Below are 18723 nucleotides of genomic sequence, written 5' to 3' on the forward strand. Positions count from 1 at the left end.
GACACTATATAGACTCTAGTAAGGTGTATGACAAGGTCCCGAATGGAAGATTAGCCTGGAAGCTTAGATCGCAGGGGATTCAGTTAGCTGAGCTAGCTAACTGAATTCAAAATTGCCTTGATGGAAGAAGTCAGACAATGGTAAATAAGGATCTTTCTGATTGGAGGCACTAGTTGTATGCCATAGGGATCTGTGCTGGATCCACTGTTTGTCAATTATATTAACAATCTGGATGACAATGTAGTTATTAACGTGGCTAGTAAATTTGCAGATGACACCACCATTGGCGGTATAGTGAACAGTGAGAAAGGCTATATAAGTTTACAAAAGTTTACATGCATTTTAACTCTGGCAGGTGTGAAGTGATGAATTTTGTGAAGTCAAAATTGTGCAGAACTTAAACCGCAAACAGCGGGCCCTAGAGAGTGTTTTTGAGCAGAGAGATCTATGGGTACAGGTATACACGGGGTACCTGAAAATAGTGACATAAGCAGAGGGTGGAGAAGAAGGCATTTGACATGCTTGCCTTCATCAGAGAGGGTATTGAGTTCAGGAGTTGGGATGTCATGCTACAGTTGTACAAAATGTTGGTGAGACCACGTTTGGAGCAGACTATTATTTGTTATCAAAAGCAAAAAGGTTATTTTAAGTATCTAAACTAATATACTGTACATTCAAAGATTTTTCTTTTTCCGTGAATAGGATAAAGTCTGTGTCTGGAAATTGCACTGTGGCGGAGGTGCTGTGTTCTCAACTCCTTATTTGAACAAATCGCCAAGGCTACTTTATGTGGCAACTCTTGGGGAATCATTGATTGCTGTCAATCCAGTAAGCATATAATATGTGTGCTACACCATCCTTCACTCTGCTACAACATTTTGTCTGAGGATCCTAATTAGTTAAAATAATACATGCAATTAGAAAAATAAATTTTACTGGAATGATATTGCATTTCAGACAATTTAAAGAATCGCCGTATTAATTTAACTAAATTATGATTTGAATTTGTAACATTTACACTGCTGAACATATAAGAAAGACTCAATTTACGTCAGGTACCTCACACTTCCATTTAGATTAATTAATTTATGGACATATGTTTTTCTCATGAGGGCTTATATATGGATGATTAAAGTGAAAATAAATTTAATTAAGACTTAAAACTGAATATTTTTCTGCAATCAATGAAACTGGAAGGAGAATCAGTTGTGTTTGACTCTTTTTTTTAAACAGGACTCCGGAAGTACGGTCTGGAAACGTTCCTGTGGCAAGCCCTTATTTTCTTCACCACAGTGTACTTCTCGGTCTGTGTATGTAGGTTGTGTTGATGGGAGCCTGCATTGCTTTAGCCACAATGGTGATCAGGTATTGTTTGTGTACCTTTATACGTACATTTAAATGCCTAATAAATATTTAGACAGTACAGGTGCTCCTCAACGTAGGGTTACGTTCTGATAAACCCATCGGAAACCGAAAATATAATACGTCAAAATGCATTTAATACACCTGATCACGTAGCCGGAAGCGAGCTACGGGTCGCTACCGTTGCTCAGCGTTTGCACCATTGTAAAGTCGAAATATCGTACGTCGAAGCATCGTTAGTCGGGGAGCATCTGTAGCTGATTAAGCTTAGTCACATTTTAATATGTCTTAAAATAAGTAATACATGTCTTAAATAAGTAGTGACGTTCTTGACCTTATTGTTCCAGATTTTAATTTGTCCAATAGTTCCAGATTATGTTGTAGATATAATTAGAAATAGTTAATGAATCCTTTTGTAAAGCCAGCGGGATAGTTTACTTGGATGGCAAACTAGTCTGAATCCGAAAGCAGTGGATTCATGAGTCTCCTCAAAGACTTGAGTCAATAATCTTAAGTTAACTCTTCAGTGCAATAATGAGGACAGGTTGCACTCTCAGAACTGAGAACCCTCAACCACTAGTAAATGTAGAGGACCTATTGAAGAAAAGCAGGAGAGTTCTCCTCTCTGTCCAATGTGCATCTCTCAGAACTCCTCACCAAACATTCTCATGCTTGTATTGCATTTAGGTGCAAAGCAATAGACTCCATTTAAGAAGCAGAATTGTCCATGATGTGCGGATTTAAACTATTATATAAGTAAAATTTCTTAAGTAAATTAATAATTTATTTTTTCCTTTGAAGCTGTGGCAGTTTTCAACAGGAGGCCCTATTTTTTCTTCGCCGTGCATCTACCACTTTTCTGCAACAAAACAGAAAATAATATTTGGATCTTATGATTCTTTTGTGTACTGCTTGAATGAAGATGGAGATCTTGTGTGGAAGTTTGAGACAAGCAAGCAAGTATATGCAGTTCCATTTGTTTATCCCAACTCCGATTTTAATGACAGGACATTGGTTGCTGTGATGTCTACAGATGGAAGTTTATGGATCCTTGTTGCTGCAACAGGACAATTGATTACTTCATATTCCCTTCCAGGTGAAGTCTTTTCTTCGCCAGTCATATGGGAAAAGAAACTTATTGTAGGTTGTAGAAATAACTATGTGTACTGTGTGGAGATGTCTACACTAGAAGAAAACAAAACCTAGAAAATGACTACTTTTCCTGAATAATTAATTACACCTAATATGCTAGTCCTGACGAGCAATTATGAATATTTATCATTAATCAAATACAGATAACTGCAAACTACAGGCATAACAGATCTTTTGTAACTAAATCCTCTTTAGGAAAAATGGTTGCTCCCCCACTGTCATAAATGGATCCCTCACCCAAGACACTCTTTGTCCCATTGTGCCCTTTCTGTCCTGGGTCTCCTTCATTGCCAGAGTGAGGCCACACACAAACTGGAAGAACAGCAATTCATATTTTGCTTGGGTAGCTTACAACCTAACGGTATGAACATTGAATTTTCAAATTTTAGGTAACTAACCTACAAACAAATCTTTCTACTCCCTGTGCCCTGTCTGGATTTGCACCTATTTCTCCCCTTATTCCTCCTCTGGCATCACAAAATATCCCTCTTTTATCCTTATCTCACCCTTTTTTTGGGGCTTTACATCTCTGGCCTTTGTCCAATCATCTGCCAATCAAAAACCTCTCTCACCTATCACTTGTCAGGGTTTGTCCTACCCCCACCTCTCTTCCAGCTTTATACCCCACCACCACCACCACCACCACCACACTCAGCCTGAAGAAGGGTCCAGACCTAAATCGTTACCCATTCATGTTGTCCAAAGATGCTGCCTGACCCTTTGAGTTACTCCAGGACTTTGTATCGTTTTCTGTATAGGCTGGGACTGTTTTGCCTGGAGCGAAGAGGCTGAGAGGTGACCTTATAGAAATTTAGAAAATCATGAGGGGCAATGATATGGTGAATAGTTAGTCTTTTCCCCAGGATAGGCGAGTCTAAAACTAGAGGGCATAGGTGAAAGGGGAAAGATTTAAAGACGAACTGAAAGACAAACTTTTCACACAGGATGGTGGGAACATAGAAGTGGATGCCAGGTTGTGGTAGAGCCAACACATTGTTCAAAAGACATTTGGGCAGGTTCATGGATAGGAAGGATTTAGAGAGATATATACCAAACATGGGGAAATGCAACTACCTCTGGTTAGCAATGGACAAGTTGGGAAAGACTTGTTTCCATGCTGTATAACATTATGACTGTGAGTCCATTACACGGGTCTGTTGATTGTAGTAAAGACTTATTTGGACTTTACAAAGTCTCTTTTTATGTCACGTAAAAGTTGAAGAACAACAAAATTTGTTGGTTCACCTTTCCTCATTACATATTATTATGCTCAAACAATCACAACAAAGGGGCAGACATGATGAACCTATTTTAATTGCTTGCTTTTCATAATGAGTTCTGAAGACATCAGTGCTTCATTGTCGACCTGTACAAAATTCAAGAGGAAAGACCAGCAGACTTTGACAAAGCTCATTTTAAGGACAATTTAGAAGTTCAAACAAAATGGGATTTATTGGCCACTGGTGCAGCAATATCTTAAAAATTCAGGAGCATTAAAATTATCTTTATACTAATAAAGTATTTGTATTAATTCCAGTGGAATTATGTCAATGGTTTAATTTTCCTGTGAAGTTTCTATAGATCTGTTTATTTGCATGGAATAGAATTGGACTGAATTATAATGTATTAAAGTAGTAATTGTTATTATTGTAAACAATATTAATGTGTTTTAAACAGGTTGCTGGTGCAACTCAGCAAGTTAGGCAATATCTGAGGAGGCAGTGGGATGGTTTTTTAATATTCCGGGTCATGACCTTCGTCTGCCATGAGTTCTAATGCAGGATCTTGACCCAAAATCTTGACATTTACCTCTGCATGTATTGTTTGACTTGCTGAGTTCCTCCAGCAGTTTGTTCTTTTTGTTCCAGATTGAAGCATCAGCAGTCTCTTGTATCACCTCTTAATATGTTTCACTTCATTGTGACCTTAATTAGAATTGTTCTACAAAATGTTGGAATAAAGGCCTTAATTGTGTAAATCTTTTTTGGGGAGCTTTTCATATCCAATTGCATTGGTGAAACATAGGCAACTACATTGACACTGGATTAAAGTCTTAAAAATCATTACTGTAATGTTATAGAACCACTTTCACACCCGTTAGGCCTAACACTGCCTTTGAAGTGCAATAAGATGTCAGTAACAAATGCAGAACTTGCTAACAAAGTTCATATTGACATATTGAAAGCTAGCACACTACAATATTGACATATTGAAAGCTAGCCCTGCTGCCCCAGCACACAGCAGCGAAGAAGATGGCAATGGCCACTACCGATTTGTAGAACTTCTGCAGCATCTCACTGCAGACGTTGAAGGAGTGGAGCCTTCTCAAAAAATACAGCGGCTCTGTCCTTTGTAAAGGGCCTCAGCGTTCCTGGACCAGTCCAGTTCACTGTCCAGGTACATTCCAAGGTATTTGGACTCCCTGGTAAACTGCACATCCACACCATCCATATATGCATAATGTAATATTTTTCATCATGTAAAACATCAAGGAATAATCAGTCATTAAATAATATACCATTTTCCTACTATTCTGAGTTAGGAATATCCACTCAAATAGAGATTCCAGTCCAATGCTAGATCTTCAAACATCTTGTGAAGATCTTCACAGCATCTTCACACATGTTGAACTTCATTGGGCATGACATGGAGTTAATTGATGGAGTGGAGTGATTTGCATTCCCAAGAACAGCTGAATGCTTGCTGTTCCACTCAGTCTAATTGGTTGAAAATCTTACTGCAACCTATGGCACCTTGCTGTGAACAATTTGATTGTTGCACTTCCTACATTACCTCAGACAATAACTCTGGGGAGGAGGGGAAGCATATTAGCTGGACAGCCCTTTGGAATGTGCGAGAGTCTGTCGGAGATGTTACATAAAGACAAGACTCTGAAATAAGTAATGTGGTCTTATAGAATGTACAACATGAAACAGGCCATTCAACTCCGATCGTTATTAATATTTACCATGCATAAGAGGAAGAAGTTTTAATTACGCCTACTTTACTTTTCCCTTATTCCTTCACTCGCACCTCCATCCTATCCAACTTCATTTTGGGTGTTGACATAATTTTTGTCTAAACCAAAAACTCTACGTGCATTCCACAGCTTCAACAATTTTCTGTTTGAAGGCATTTTATTCTTCCATTCTAAATTTCTTGCAGTTATATAATATTAGCGGCCCTTTTAGCTTTTGGGATTAGGTTGCTTCCATTTATCATATTCCGACCAAATGTAATTAAAACAAGATCTATATGGGAGTAATGGAACAAAAAACATGTATTTGAACATTACAATGTCCTTTAACTATGGGCTGGTGGGGTGGAGGATGATTTAACTTTTGTCTGTTAAAAGCAACAACTCTCTTTCACGATCCTCCATTGTTTTATTCAGATTCATACAGCGAGGTGCCAGATTAATGATCTGATCTACTATGTACATTTGGCTAAAGTCAAAATGGCTTACTTATGGAATTTCTTTGAGATCTTAAGAAGTAAAAGACTAAAAGTGAGATAAAGTTTGGTCAATAAAAGATATTTATTTCATACAACACTTTTTTCCATTATACAGTACTGGATTAAGTGCAGTGTTGGAATTCAAAACAATGTAAACCTAAAGAGACAACACAGTTAGAAACAACACTTTCAACACTTTTAAAAATAAAATTAAACCAAGTTACAGTAACATTGTATTATAAAATCACAATGGTTTAAGTGTAATATTGGGAATAGTTATTTTGACTATATGTAACTTTGTCATTTATATTAGTAGGATTTCAGAAATAGTTTGTCTACATTGTTTTTAAAACAATAGATGAAATTGTAAAATTATAAACAAAATATTCACCAAGACAAAAGTTTTATATTCCAAAAAAAGTATTTTGCTCATCAATAAACATTTTAATAGTTTATTCTATATTAAAATTAACTACACAGTGCTTTTTCCTTTCAGTGCTGAACAAATGCTGTGATTGAATTCCAAGGATTAATATAAAGTGACAGTATAATAGTACTTAATATTTGTTAGTGCAAAGTAGTTTGAATAAAGGTTGTGAACTACATATGAATACCGCATTTCCATTTCTGTCTTTATAAAGTTGCACTCCAAATAAAATTTATTTATTGGAGTAACAGGGTGGTTACATTTGCTGAAAAAAGGACACAAAGTTCTGGGGTAACTCAGCAGGTCAGAGGAGAACTTATTCAAAGTAGGCATGGAGTCTGAAGAAGGGTCCCAACCTGAAATGTCACCTAACCATGTTCTCCAGTGATGCTGCCTGACTCACTGAGTTTCTCCAGTATTTTGTGTCCAGCTTTGTAATCCAGCATCTGCAGCTCCTCGTTTCTACTGGTTACATTTGCTGTGCCGGATTGTCTGCATTACATCTATCTATACATATGCACAATTTGCACTTGTGTTTCATACATTCTAATACACTTTTATAAATTTCAATCATGTGTCAGCATTATATTGGACAAATACATAAATCTTACATTGACAACGTGATGATTGCAGTTGTGTTAATGGATATTTTACTGTAATACAACACCTTAATAGAAGGCCCACAAGAGCTTCTAGATTAGAATAGTTAATTTAGATCTGGACATGCTCCATAAAATTCTGGTGTTTGTATTTTTGTTAGATTTTATTCCTAATATAATGAAATTATATTAACTGATGACATAGTATACAACGCTTACATTAGTTGACATAGTAATTAAAATGTAATCTTTGCTTTATGTCAATCAGTTCATCAAAGAAATCAAAGCAGTAAATTCCCAAATACTGACAGATTAAGTTTCATGAAATTTATAAACACCATAATAAAGTGCATTAATTGGCAAAAAGAAATATAGGTCATAAACACATGGTGGATAGCTGTTTATATTTTTAATGGAAGATAAATGGCTGTTTAATGTGAATTATCTAGCCTATATTTTCCAAGTTTCAGTAGAGCAAGAATGGCTGGCATTTCGACTGAACCTACTGCCACAATTTCAGTCATGTTTATGTTGTTCTTTAGATGTTTTAAAAACATAAATGCCTATTTTAAAGTGTTTATAATTCCATTATTGCAACCCTGCTGAAGAATTGACATTCTTTCTGTTGAGGGTAAAATCTGAATGACAGCTATATATTTTTAATAAAACACTTTTTCTTCATATGCACTTGTCATAGATGCAACCAAGTGACAAAAATGCTTTCTAATAAACTTTGTAATTTTATCAATAATTAGTGACAGTCCTTGGATTTTATGCTAAACTTAGAGCAACTTTTCTGTTCAAAGGAGTTGATTCTTGAATAACAAGAATTGTGACTGTAGTATCAATAGATACTAGCTTAATTAACCAAGAACCAATGATGACATTATTAAACTATCTATCCCTTTGAAAAATATTATTTTGTTTTATTTAAACTTTACATGCAGTTCACCTTAAATGATCAGTGATGACAATAGTTCAGAGGTTTTGATCACTGTAATTCTATTTTTTCCTATGTCTTTTACTTTATGACTTTATTTTTTTGGCGTTATGCCTGCAGTAATGCAAATTTAGCATCAAGCCAATGTGTTTTGAATTTCCAAATACCTGTACTTTGGACTCCAGTGACTGAAGGAACAGTAGAACTGGGTGTTAGTGCTAAAATCTCCATAGAAGTTTATATCATTAAAAATTGATCAATTCAGAATAATTTGGGCTAGCTATAGTCGGTTTAAGAAACAATTCATCTGTGAAATATGAATAATATAAAGATTTAAAGTTAGATATTCACAAAGCAGCTGCATTGCTGAGAGAAGAGGAAAAAATGTAAAGGATTTTTAAAAAGTGAAACTGCAGACACTGAAGTTACTCAGTAAATAATTTGCAATTCAGTTGAAGAGAAGAGAATCTTGAGAAGAATGGGAAAGAAGAACTGGAAACCATAGAGGAAATAATTATGAAGATGAAAGACAGGAAAGGAAATAAAAATATAAGGTTAGGGGAAAAATAATAAAGGAGAGAGAGGTTGAGGAACTAGAACAATGTTATAGGGGTAATGGGATTTACATTCATATGAAATGCTCTGTCACAATTTTCTGAACTGGAAAGCCTTGTCAAGCAACAAGATTTGAAAAAAATGTAAAAGCAAATTTATTTTCCACAAACTCAGATCTTTTTGTGATTTATGAATTCCAATCAGGTAAATTTCCATTACCCAAACTTCCATAACACAGGGAGTAACCTGTAGCTACAGAGAAAGGGAGACGCAATTGCAAGTGTTAAAATGTGGAAAATAATTTAGTTCCCTTCAAGATACACTTTCTTTGTCCTTGAAGAGTGACTTATAAAAGTGGATGTAAGAGTGTTGGATATTGATTTTGTTCTCTCCTCAGTCCACTGTAACTTTTGATAAAAGAGCTCTGGAAATGCAGGAGCAGAACACAAATAGAATTCATGTATTTGAACTTAACTTTTCAGGATTCCCTCAATTCCTGTGCAAGTGCAGCAGTAATTTATTCTCAAGAAGAAGAAAAAAACGGCTGCTGAAACTCAGGAGGTCAGGCACACGATTCCAACATTGGCAGTCTCTTGTGTCTCCAGTAATTTATTCTCCAGTCATCACTCACTTTAATGATGATACTGTTCCACAGATTATACAAAATAAAATGTGCTTATACTGTCAGAGGCAGATTTAAAGTGATGGACCACCACTGAGGTTCAGGGAAGATCCACACAGAGATGCTGAAAATACAATTTACAATGGAGACCTCCAACGATCACGTTCAAATATCATTTGCTTTAAAATCCACAATTCCTTATTCATAATTTGTTCAACAGGAAAGGTGAAAATTTAAATTATAATGAAGTACAGGAGTAAATTAATTTATTACATAATTATTGTATGTAATTTGTTTCAATATTTACCTTGATATTTTAACTTGTCATCTTACTCTTTGAAGAATGTTTTAAATATTAACTACATTAACCAGTTAATATTTCAGAAACTTTTGTAATCTAGATTCACAGGAAAGTACATAATTGCCAGAATTTAAATGTAATTTAAGTAATGATAAAATTAAGTTTAATTTATAGTGATTAAAATACTTCATATTGCATTAATCCTCTTTATACGATGCAGTATTACAAATCTGAGAAATTTGAGAGCAAAAGGAAGATATTTTCTGACCACTTTTGAAAGAAAATTTGGATGTAAAGTGGAGGCAGCTGGAGTGAACAATGACATAAACATATGAAGAGCACAACAGTTAAGTGTATACAGTAACAACTGCAATTCCTTCATATTCATATTTAAACTATATATTGGAAAAAACTACAGAGCCCATGAATGGAAATATACATTTACAACCTACACAGTATTAGCATTCTTGATTTGATGAAAGGATGATGATGCCTGCAGCACATGCAGTGGTTTAAAAAAAAATAGTTTATCTGCAAAAAAAAAACAAACACTTTAGCACTGTTTATTTAGTGATAGGATATACAAGAAGTGGTGGCAGTTCCCAAATTATTTGGGGTCATTTGATTATCTGAGGACAGTCACTCCAGGCTTTAGCTTTCCTCTTGGCAAGGGCTAACCAGGCAGGTTCCACTGTCACTGGTGCAGCATCAGGAGTTGAGAATCTCTTCGGCAATTCTTTGACTGGCGGAATTGAAGTTACTGGATCACAAATTTCAACTATGTAAAGAGAATTTAGAAAATAAATTACTGAAAAAGGATGTGTTGAGGAATAAGATACCAGGTAAATGCATACCAATTCAATGTAGGAAAAGCTTACTGTAAATAAATTCATTTTACAAATGTTATTCAATGCATATTTTTCTGCTGATTGTAGTTACCGTGTCTCCAGGATGACTGGTTAAAAGAAAAAAAATCTGAGTGTACGATGCTGTCATACCCACTCAAATCAACTTGCATAGACGGCCATAGAGCTATGCAGTGCAGAAACTCATCCAAACCCATTTGCCTGCATTTGGCCCATATACCAACAACTCTTCCATACATCTACAACCCCCTGTGAAAAAGTTGCCCCTCAGGTTCCTATTAAGTCTCCCAACCCACCCCATACCCCATCTTCAAACTATGCCCTCTAGTTCTTGAATCCCCTATCCTGGGAAAATCCTGGTATCATCCTGATTAATGTTTTCTGCACCCGTTCCAGCTTAATGACAGTAAGGAAGAGCAGGGTTTTTTTTTCAGTATTGTGACCATTTATTTATAAAGAGAACTCATTCTTTGATGGCATTAATCCTTTGAAAGTAGCATGTATACATATACAGTATCACTTCCACATAGCCTTGGCTCTGCATCAAATGTTATTCGGCCCTTTCTGTAGGGCATCTTGCCGACAATGTTGAAAATGAACTGCACAGCACCACTTTCAAAAGGAGAGGTAACAATTCATAGTCGGTCAAAGTCGTTTTGGAAATAAAAATTCTCAGCTCAGTTTTAACTTGGTATTCTGCTTTTTACTAAATGTTAACTTTATGCTACACTTAAAGCTGAGGAAAGGTAAGAGAAAGTATGTTTTGAAGTTTTAATGTGACAATGAAGAATCACATCTTTTGTTGCTCACTATTGCTCACAGTAATTAATGGCTTTATATTAATTGTAAACAAATAGTTACCTTTTTAGTAAAAAAGACAAACTGCTGAAGTAACAGTGTCAGGAAGCATATCTGGAGAACATGGATAGGTTACGTTTTAGGACAGGACCCTTCATCAGATTGGTTGTGGGGGGTGGGAAGTTTGTAGAAGGAAGAAATGTAGATGGAAGGGGAGAAAATAGGTCAGAGTCCAGGTGGGGTGCAGGGCAGAGGGAGGGGAGGGGGAGGGAGGAAGACATTGGGGGCGAGGGTTATATAAGACAATAACTGCAGATGCTGGTACAAAATCGAAGGTATTTATTCACAAAATGCTGGAGTAACTCAGCAGGTCAGGCAGCATCTCAGGAGAGAAGGAATGGGTGACGTTTCGGGTCGAGACCCTTCTTCAGACTGATGTCAGGGGGGCGGGACAAAGGAAGGTTATAGATGGAGACAGGAAGATAGAGGGAGATCTGGGAAGGGGGGGGGGGGGGGGAGAGGGACAGAGGAACTATCTAAAGTGGGAGAAGTTGATGTTCATACCACTGGGCTGAAAGCTTCCCAGACAAAATATGAGGTGCTGTTCCTCCAATTTCCGGTGGGGCCTCACTATGGCACTGGTTTGTAGTTATCTTTAAAAAAAAATAATTTGCGGATATGAACATTATGAACATGGCCAAAGTTTTTGTGGGTTTGTGGTAGTGAACCATCTTCTGAACAAGTCACGATGGTTTTCTTACAGTTGAGTGATTTGATTGGCATTTGAGAGCAATTTGCTGTTTCGGCCAAAGATGGCAGACTTCCTACCCCAAAAAAAGCATTATATTTTTAACTAAAGGTTAATAAAAATGACAACCACATTTAAAATGAAATCCCTGTAACCAGTCAAGGCTCAGTGGCAGATGTGTCCTGCCCTAACTGAGCAGAGAAACTATTAAGGGCACAATGTTTCAATATTCATACTCCGGAAACATCTGTGAGACAGAATAATTACTCTATTAATGTCAAAATAGGAGTGTATTTGAAATGCATTCTTTCTTAAATAAGCAATGTATCGATTACCTGTGACAGAATTTGGAAGTGTGGCAGATTTTTTTAGATGTTCACGCCGTTCCATCTTTGATACGATTTTGGTCCCAATCTTCTTTTCGTCATCCGGAGGCGATTTCTTCAGTCCACCTACATAATGGCTGCCTGCACAACTGGAGACTATTATCTGTATTGGCAAATTGTAAAAATAAATGTTTCCTCAATGTGTCTTTCTTCTTATCAGTTGGCTCTCATATTTTTTTGGAAATAAAACTGCTTACATTTGATATTTCATCTATTATATGGCTTTGCTGAACCAATTGAGTAGTGAGATAAGTGTTTTGAATGTTCATTATGAAGTCAAGGTACATTCCTTGTTTTGCTGATCCAATGATTTGATGTTCTTTGATAAAAATAACATTAGATTTTAATGTACAAAATTCAATTGAGGAAAGCTATCCATTTTAGGATTATCTCTGGAGGTTTCATGACATAACCATTTTACACAACTGCCATTGCCTCTTTTTCCCCGACTAATTGGTCCATCCTCTTGGGGAACACCAGATGAATTCATCTTGATTGTTAATCAATCTGCTTTAACCATCATCTCTAAGTATTAACAAGTTCAAAGAAAATGGTAAAAATATAGCAATTTGTGGAAATTTAAGAGTAATCTTGGTTACCTGATAATCCATTCCATTACTTGTAACATTCTGGAAGTAATAACCAGACACCTTCTGCATGACTAATAGACTTTTCAACAAAAATTATGCCATTGAAAAATGATCTTGTCAAAGTGTTCTTCAAACTATATTTTAGTTTTGTAAAAAAAAAGGTTTCTGCAAATGTACATCAAAAGTATTCCAATATAAACACAAAAAGCTGAAGTAACACAGCGGGTCAGACATCATCTCTAGAGAAAAGGAATAATGCAGGAAGGAACTGCAGATGCTGCTTTTAAACTGAAAATTGACACAAAAAGCTGAAGTATTCCAATGATACCCCAGAGCCAAATGCATTAAAATCACTAGTCATTCGCTTCCACAATTTCATAACTATATATATTTAAAAACAAGCTACAGTGTGTTTTCACACATACTATATATTCTTTATATTATTATCATAAGGGGCTTAGTGGTTATAAATCTAATTCTTCAATTGAGAGTAAATGTGGTTATTAATATTCACCAAAGAGACATTAGTACAGTAATTGGGACACAATGTTAATGAACTTACCCGACAGAATACAAGTCAAAAGAAGTTATGATTAGTACATTCATGTGTACCAACCTCCATTTGTCAGCATAGTTTAATAGGCCTAGCTATAATTGCCACCAAAGATTTTACCTTTACTTTTTCTGATAACATCTCTGCCATATTCTTCATATTCAGTTTTTCTTTCACATTTTTCAAATGGTCAATATTTAATTAATTTGTTCTAGCTTATACTTACATTTACTTATCACTGCATATCAGCCCCCACAAATTGGTGAGTAGCAATTCACATTTCTCAGCATTAAATTTCAATTGCCATCTATCTACCCATTCCACCATTCTTTTGATATCTTGTCAAGAGAGTCAAGTCTATTACAGTAAAACTCCCACAAACTATCCTTTGTTCAGGAATTCCAGTGGTTCGGCATCTGACACACTAGATTCTTTTTCTGTGTTCCTTTTAAGTTCAATGGGTCGACTGGAAACTATATACTGTACAATGTTTATTATGACTGTATAATATCTAAAAAGGATCACCCCTTATTCTTAAATAGTGATTCCTAGTTCTAATTTCTCCCACCAGAATAAGCAGTCTCTTTATGTGCACCCTGACAATTATGCACACAATCTTATATCTTTATGCACACAATCTTATAATAACTCTTCGCTCCTTGAAACTTCAGTAGATCTAAATCTAGTCTTCCAAACCTTTCCTTAGAAGACATCCAATTCTATGTAATAGTCTAGTAAACTCCCTTCCACCTGTTCTGGATGGATACCTTTTCTTGATGGATAAATCACAAAATATCAATTTCTATAACTTGGATTCACTCAATGCTGCAAATCTCACAAACAACACCAATGTGTATGTGTGGAAAATGTTATATTAACTGCTGTAGGTTCCACCGGCAGCAATAATAACACAACCATTGGTTTTCTTGGCTCTCGCCAGACTTTATGTGCAATCTCTTTAGTTTAATCTAACAGTCATATAATTATGCTTTGTATAATGGGAAGTGCATACATTTTCTTTAGTTCGTTTTTCAGCTGTTTTGGCTTCTCTGGCTTGCCTTCTTTCCTCTCGGGTCTCCTGCTGTTCACGAAATCCTTGCTGCTTCTGCATTGCCAGCGTAATCCACAGAGGTTGGGCAGTTTCCACCTTGTCCACAAGCCTTGAACCATCCAGGGAATGTCTGCTCTGAAGAATTGGTTTTTCTGCAAACACAGTGTAGAAATGAGTATTTTTTACAAAAGACATGTTAGTAAACAAAACAAAACCAACTAAATAGATGCACATTGTCAGAGTATTTCAAGTTAGTGTCAAATTATTTACAATAGTTAAGAGATTAAAGCTAATAGACAAAAAACATAATTAAAAATCATTATGAATGAGCTAACATTTTAACCTAAACAGTATCTAAAGCAAACTGTAACTCAAATGTTAGCCTTATTATTTGATGGATCTGAGACGAGATCAGTATTTTAAATATTAAGGATTCCTTGTTCAGAATGGTGATTCCAGACTTCACCCCACATAAACCCAGATGATGAAATCTTGACATTTAAATAATTCCAGTAAACAAATGTTAGTAAACAAAGAAATAGGGATTTCAAGTTGTGTGGGATAAACAATACATTAGTTAAATATTAATTAATATATCTATTAGGTTAATATGGGTATAAAATTCTTCCCGAAAAGATTACTATTTCCTCCTTTGTCTTCCTGAGAAAATCAAAGCTAAAGGGAAACTCAAAAACCAGTTTGCAGGCTCCTGCTGTCATTTTAAACTTGCATAATAGAATTGGTTTTCTGGTCATCATCCTTCCTTTCCCCTTGCTCTTTTCCTTACTTCCCCAAATAAAAAAGTGTCTATCTCTGCAGTCACTGATACATTGGAATTCCTACAATTGACTTGATGTGCTGCACAAAAACAGTTACCCTACAATTTATGAAGATACTCTCGTTTAAATATGAGCTCTCCAACCAAACTCAACACAGGATCAGTGTAATTTTCAAGATTAAAATGTTAACAGTGAGAACAGCTTGCTTTCTGTTGCAGATTTTGTCATCTGTCGATTGAATCATTGGCTTGAATCATGTTGCTGTGGCTGTAACTGCTGGTGTTGAGCCAAACAAACTGAAGTCGGTCCATGATTTGCACGGAAACATTGAAACATGTAAGCTCAGGAGATACCAATTGATTTGGCCAACTAAATGCATCAGTTATTCCAGAGGCAAGATTCGGTTTTGTTGGGGAATTATATCTGGATGAGGTATAGGACCCGCTGGTCAGAACATGTGATTCAGAGTTCCAATTTAGGAAATAAAGTTGCACTTTTGGAACATTATTTTGCATTGACTTAATGCCTTTAACAATTTCTACGTTTTGTTTTTAAACCTGCTGCATTTATTGCTTTGAATGTCCCTGAATATCAGACACATTTGCCATTAAAGACAATGACAGTTGTGCCACAAGACAACATTTTGTCCGGGGTCCCCAGTGTTGCCAGTTACCCAGTCATTTCATGGACGTGCCCCATTTGCTCTCCCAACCTTTCTGCTTAGGAGTGGAGGGTCAATAAGCAAGACCGCTTCAAGCAGCCCACATGTGTGCACACTGGCAGATGGCAATTCTAGGCAGCAAGCTCAGTCCGGTGTGACCTGTGCAAATGGAATCAGAGAACCCTCTAGTCCAGGGGGATTCATCGTGTCCAACCAACATGAAAGAATCCATCTTCCTTCTCTTTCCTGTAGCTACATTTGGCTTGTAGCTTTCCAGATTAAAACAGATCAAATGCTCGTGCAAGTACTTTTCTAATACAACAAAGGGTCTGAGCCACCATGACTTCAGCGATTGAGTCACCTCCACCACTGAGCAAAAATAACTGAATTCTTGACTCTTTTCTAATCTTTTCACCAGTTACTTTAAGTCGATAATCCATGTTTATGAACAGCTCGAGCTGTGCATTTACCATAACCTGTGCAATGCCAACTCATACTTCCAGGCAAAGCCCCAGCACAAGGTATCCTGGAGGCATCCACGCTCAAAGCATTGGTATCAACTGGATCTGATCCTAGTCAGACATGCCGCCCTCAAGAACGTTCTCCACACACGCTCCTACCACAGTGCGGACTGCCACACAGACCACTCCTTGGTGTGTTGCAAGATCAGGCTGCAACCAAAGAGGTTCTACCGTACCAAGAAGCAGGGGAAACCCCGCATCGATGTCAGCAAGATGCCCCATCCAGACCTCGTGCAACAGTTTGCAGAGGCTTTTGAGAGAGTACTTGGCACCTCATGTCCTGGAGACTCTGCAGGACAGAGTGGGAAACTCTAAGTGGGAAACTCTGTGGGACACCATGCACCGCACAGCCTTGGCTAGCTTTGGGAAGAAGATCTCAAAGTCACACGACTGGTTCGAGGCCGTCGACCGAGATGACTCCCGTCATCGAAGCCAAGCGCGCCACCCTAGCCAAGTACAAGTGGTCAGCCAACGAGAAGAACCTGCAGATCCTCAGGGCTGCCGGGAGCAAGGCTCAGCAGACTGCCAGGCGTTGCGCCAATGAGTACTGGACACAGCTTAGTGAGGACATCCAGACGGCCGCCATAATGGGGAACATCAGGGGAATGTACGATGGCATTAAGAAGGCACTAGGACCAGTCCAGAGCAAGACAGCCCCCCTAAAATCCTCCACTGGGGAAGTAATCACAGACAAATGGCAGCAGATGGAGAGATGGGTGAAACACTACTCTGACCTCGACTCGAGAGAGAACACTGTGTCCCCCTCAGCCCTTGATGCCATCGAGTGCCTGCCGACCATGGATGAGTTAGATGGAGAGTCGACGGTAGAAGAGCTCAGCAAGGCCATTGATAGCCTGGCCTCAGGCAAGGCCCCAGGCAGCGACGGGATTCCCCCGACCTGATCAAGCACTGCAAAACTACCTTACTGCTTCCTTTGCATAAAGTCCTCTGCCAATGCTGGCAAGATGGAGCTGTATCGCAGGACATGAGGGATGCCACGATCATTACCCTCTACATGAACAAGGGCGAGAGAAGTGACTGCAACAACTACAGAGGCATCTCCCTCCTCAACATCGTCGGCAAGGTCTTTGCTCGGGTCATCTTGATCCGCCTGCAGAAGCTGGCAGAACGTGTCTACCCAGAGTCACAGTGCGGTTTCCGAGCTGCAAGGTCAACAGTAGACATGGTCTTCTCCCTTCGCCAGCTCCAGGAGAAGTGCAGAGAACAGCAGATGCCCCTGTATATTGCTTTCATTGACCTCACCAAGGCGTTTGACTTCGTCAGCAGAGATGGCCTATTCAAGGCTCTCCCAAAGATCGGCTGCCCACCAAAACTGCAGAGCATGATAGAATCCTTCCACATCAACACGAAGGGGACAGTGCAGTTCAATGGCAGTTTCTCAGAGCCTTTCGACATCCGCAGTGGCATCAAACAAGGCTGCGTCCTCGCTCCCACTCTCTTTGGGATTTTCTTCGCTCTGCTCCTGAAATATGCCTTTGGCACCGCAACAGAGGGGATCTACCTGCGTACTAGATCAGACGGCAAGCTCTTCAACCTCACCCGCCTCTGAGCCAAGACAAAAGTACGTGAAGCTCTCATCAGAGACATGTTGTTCGCCGATGACGCAGCAGTTGTGTCCCACACCCAGCAGGAACTACAGTCACTGATGGACCTCTTCTATCGGGCTTGCAAGGACTTTGGGCTGACCATCAGCCTGAAGAAGACAAACGTCCTGGGACAGGATACAGAGGCACCGCCTGTCATCACCATCGACGACTACGAACTCGATGCCGTCCATCAGTTCACGTACCTCGGCTCCACCATCACCGACAACCTCTCCTTGGACACAGAGATTGACAAGAGGATCGAGAAGGCAGCTACAACTCTCGCTCGCCTCACAACTCGAGTGTGGACCAATCCAAAGCTGACAGTGAAGACAAAGATAGCAGTCTACAACACCTGTGTCAACAGCACGCTGCTGTACGGCAGTGAGACATGAACTACATATGCCAGACTGGAGAGAAGACTCAACACCTTCCACCTTAGAAGCATCCGCCGTATCCTGGGTTTCTCCTGGCAAGACAGAGTGTTCAACACCGAGATTCTGTCTCGCGCTGGCCTTCCGAGTATGTACACTCTACTCAGGCAGCGCAGGCTGCAGTGCCTGGGCCATGTCCACTGCATGGAGGATGGCCGTATTCCAAAAGACATCCTCTATGGAGAGCTAACATCTGGGAGGAGAACCATCGGCCGCCCCCAGCTACGTTACAAGGATGTCTGCAAGAGAGATTTGAAGGCGCTTGACATCGATGTGGAGTCCTGGGAGAGCCTTGCAGCTGACCGCACAAGGTGGGGA

General features: G+C 38.5%; 2 protein-coding genes across 4 annotated transcripts in view; one reads left to right on the top strand and one right to left on the bottom strand.

The window, feature by feature from the left end:
* aasdh (aminoadipate-semialdehyde dehydrogenase) overlaps positions 1-4931 on the top strand; it is a 28566-nt gene extending 23635 nt beyond the window's left edge. Inside the window, exons 12-14 of the mRNA XM_078398368.1 lie at positions 703-828; positions 1234-1365; positions 2164-4931. Of these exons, the coding sequence (XP_078254494.1) occupies positions 703-828; positions 1234-1365; positions 2164-2568 (663 nt within the window). The 3' untranslated portion in view covers positions 2569-4931. The remainder of the gene's footprint in view (positions 1-702; positions 829-1233; positions 1366-2163) is intronic.
* A 1432-nt stretch (positions 4932-6363) lies between these two features.
* cracd (capping protein inhibiting regulator of actin dynamics) overlaps positions 6364-18723 on the bottom strand; it is a 79698-nt gene continuing 67338 nt past the window's right edge. For all 3 annotated transcript variants that reach the window (XM_078398353.1, XM_078398336.1, XM_078398345.1), the window contains 3 exons: positions 14368-14558; positions 12162-12315; positions 6364-10192 (listed from right to left, as the gene is read on the bottom strand). In XM_078398353.1, coding sequence (XP_078254479.1) covers positions 10032-10192; positions 12162-12315; positions 14368-14558 — 506 coding nt within the window. In that variant the 3' untranslated portion in view covers positions 6364-10031. The remainder of the gene's footprint in view (positions 10193-12161; positions 12316-14367; positions 14559-18723) is intronic.

This window comes from Rhinoraja longicauda, chromosome 1 (assembly GCF_053455715.1).
Source record: "Rhinoraja longicauda isolate Sanriku21f chromosome 1, sRhiLon1.1, whole genome shotgun sequence".
In the NCBI taxonomy this organism is placed as follows: Eukaryota; Metazoa; Chordata; class Chondrichthyes; order Rajiformes; family Arhynchobatidae; genus Rhinoraja; species Rhinoraja longicauda.